Consider the following 3131-nt stretch of genomic DNA (forward strand, 5'->3'; position numbering starts at 1 on the left):
TTTGTTTTCGCAAAAAAACAAAACAAAAAACAAACCCTTTACAAACTCCGTGAAGTTCCGTAAGTGGATAAGTAGTACCAGAAGGCGCAACAGACTAAACAGTGGCTGAGCTGTGGTACTTGCACACATCATTATGAGAAACTCAAACCAGAAATCTCACAACTCAGGACACTGCAGCTTTTTTGTTGTTGTTGCTGTTCTTTTGGAACAACTGGGGTTTGCATAAGATAAATGTGAACTCAGTGCCCAGTGTCTTGCGATGCCACTTTCCCTCTTTCTCTCGCAAACTCTATCAAGAACCGGTTTTCAAAGTAAACAGAACTCTCTGGAGTTCAATGGCGCTCCACATACGCATCCTTATACGCATGTAGCAGGAGCTCCAGTGGGTTCGTACTTAGTTTTGTGTCCTTTTAGTGCGGGATGTGGCTTCAGGTAAGGCCCGCTACCCGTGAACACGCACGCGGCCTTCCTCCTCGTCCTCTTCCTTAGCTTGCGGCTGAAGACGTTCTGCCAGGACTGCAGGGTCTTGGAGGTCCAGATCCACATGCCGCTGGTAATTCCCACCACCAGCAGCATGAAGATCTTCACCATGAAGATCTCCACGGCCGGGATTGAGTTCTTCATGATGCATTCTTCTCCACCGCCTCCTTCCAAGCAGCGCTGCTCTCCGGCCAGAACCTTCCAGTAGTCCATGTTGAGGCGCTCATAAAAGTAGCACGCAATGACGCAGGTTGCGGGCACAGTGTAGAGGACGGAGAACACCCCGATACGCACCATCAGCTTCTCCAGCTTGTCCGTGTTCTCGCCCTCGGTCTTCATGACCTTGCGGATGTGGAAGAGAGCCACGAAGCCGGAGAGCAGGAAGGACGTGCCGATGATGAGGTAGCAGGACAGCGGGATCAGGACGAAACCGGTCAAGGCCTTGACGTCCATGCTTCCGACATAGCAGACGCCCGTTAGCTCGTCCCCCGCCACCTTCCTCATGACCAGGATGAGGATGGTTTTGATGGCTGGGATGGCCCAAGCAGCCAGATGGAAATAGCTGCTGTTGGCTTCGATGGCCTCGTGGCCCCACTTCTTCCCGGCGGCAAGGAACCAGGTGAGGGTCAGGATCACCCACCAGAGGGAGCTGGCCATGCCGAAGTAGTAGAGGATGAGGAAGACTATGGTGCACCCCGTGCTCTCCAGGCCCTCCTGGATGATATACTGGACGCCGCTGTCACGGTCGCAGGCCACGTTCTCGGCTCCGACGAAAAGCCGGATGAGGTAGCCCACGGAGTAGACGCAGTAGGACATGGAGAGGAAGATGATGGGCCGTTCGGGGTACTTGAAGCGCTGCGGGTCGATAAGGAAGGTCAAGACGGTGAAGGCGCTGGAGACGAAGCAAAGGATGGACCAGACAGCCATCCAGACCAGGGAGAAGCGCTTGTCCGCCTGGCTCCAGTACACGTCCACTTTGGGGTAACACTTTGGGGCGCAAGACTCGCTCTTCTGCACGTAGTGGAACTTCCCAGGGATTTCCACAAGTGTCCTTACCCATCCTCTCCTTAACAGGGAGTTCCTGGCTGTTCCCAGGGCGAGGAGGGCGAGAGTCCGGAGGCTGGGTGTGAGACCCTTTAGACGGGTCGTCGCTGCCGTTGTTGGGGGCCTCCATGCACAGGAAGTTGGGGTCGTTCTTATTGGGCAGCCTGGAGCAGTCCAGTGAGTCGGGCCAGTGGAAGTTAAACTGCTCCATGATGGGGGAGCACTTCTGTCTGGCCTGCTCGCACATCACCCGGCAGGCTGGGATGGGTGTGGACACCTGCTCCGTGCACATGGGGGCGTAGAGTGAGCACAGGAAAAACCTGAGGTGGCTGTGGCAGCCAAACTCGATGAGCGGGGCAAACTCATGAAGCTTAATGGCAGCCTCTCCCTGATCCTCGTGCCCCATCAGGTTGGGCATAACTGTCAGGTTGTAGCCAATGTCCTTGCAGAGAGGGATGGCGATTTCCTGGCATCTGCCTTCGCCCGGCCGGTCCGGGTCGATGGAGCTGATGGCAGAACTTAACCCGGCCACACAAAGCAGCAGGAAGCCACGGAGTCCACTCCGTTCGAAAGCGGAGGTGATCATCATTTCTGCCCCTCCGGGTTAACTCATGTAGCACAGCAATGGTGGGACAAACAAGGCAAGTGTCTTTGACTTTCAAATGCAGATATTTGAATAGAACATATTTGTTTCAGCTGTTCAGTTCAGTAAGACAGGTTCGTTAAGTTTGCTGAAGTGCAAATTTACTCACGCTGAAAACAGGTCGACTCACTTGCAGTCAACTGCAGTAACAGAAATTCCTTGAGTTGAGGGAGAAGTTAAGTTAGTCCTTCTTGGAGAAAATGTCAAAGCATCTTTGATATTGAAAAACAGAAATCCAATCATTTCCAGGAAACCATGACACGAGGGGAAAGCTCGTCCACCAAAAACGACACTGATAACTCGTGTAGTTTATTTTTACCAGTCAAAATCCAGAAATCCAGGGCTCCTTCAAACGTGAACGCGCTTCGCTCCTGCGAGACAGTCCCATCCTTCCTTCTGAAATAAAGTAAACCTCACGTTACTTTTCCACTCCGTGCTCACACGATAACTTCTCACACAGTAAAAACAGACTTCCAACCTCTCCAGAAAACGCAGGTATCCTTCGTGAACCGCAAGTCCGAGGAACTACTTTCTCTCACTCACTCTGACTGATTCCCGGGGACTTTTGGGCTCCGTCTGAGTTCTTCATAGCCGTGCGGCGTTATTTTTTTTCCTCCACCCATATTCCGACGGCTCCCACCTTCATGCGCTGGGATTGGTTACCAGCTTCCGCGTCCTGCGCTACGATTGGCTAATTCCCTCTAACACCCGCCTTCCTGTGTTAGGATTGGACAGAAGCGGCCCATCCTGCGCCGCGATTGGCTAGCAGCCTCCCCGCGTTCTAACACATCCTTGCATTGCGAGGCGGGGCCTGTCGTAAAACGGGTGGGGAAAAAAAAAACAGTCCGTGCCTGCTAGCGTCCTGAGCTAACCTGCCAAAACAGATCCGCCTTCAAAAGACATCTCCTTTGCATAAGAAAGCTGAAAGTGACACGCTGATTAAACCCCAAATCGCAGAGGAACA

The 3131-nt window shown here is 53.0% G+C and overlaps 1 protein-coding gene across 1 annotated transcript; it reads right to left on the reverse strand.

The window, feature by feature from the left end:
* Nucleotides 1-209: 209 nt before the first annotated feature.
* fzd10 (frizzled class receptor 10) lies at nucleotides 210-2773 on the reverse strand. The gene is given in 3 exon segments (XM_036578290.1): nucleotides 210-1513; nucleotides 1515-2563; nucleotides 2646-2773. Coding segments are annotated over 2 exon segments (1755 nt in total). The 5' UTR covers nucleotides 2114-2563; nucleotides 2646-2773; the 3' UTR covers nucleotides 210-357.
* Nucleotides 2774-3131: the final 358 nt, after the last annotated feature.

The sequence above is a fragment of the Colossoma macropomum genome, unplaced genomic scaffold, assembly GCF_904425465.1.
Source record: "Colossoma macropomum unplaced genomic scaffold, Colossoma_macropomum, whole genome shotgun sequence".
NCBI lineage: Eukaryota > Metazoa > Chordata > Actinopteri > Characiformes > Serrasalmidae > Colossoma > Colossoma macropomum.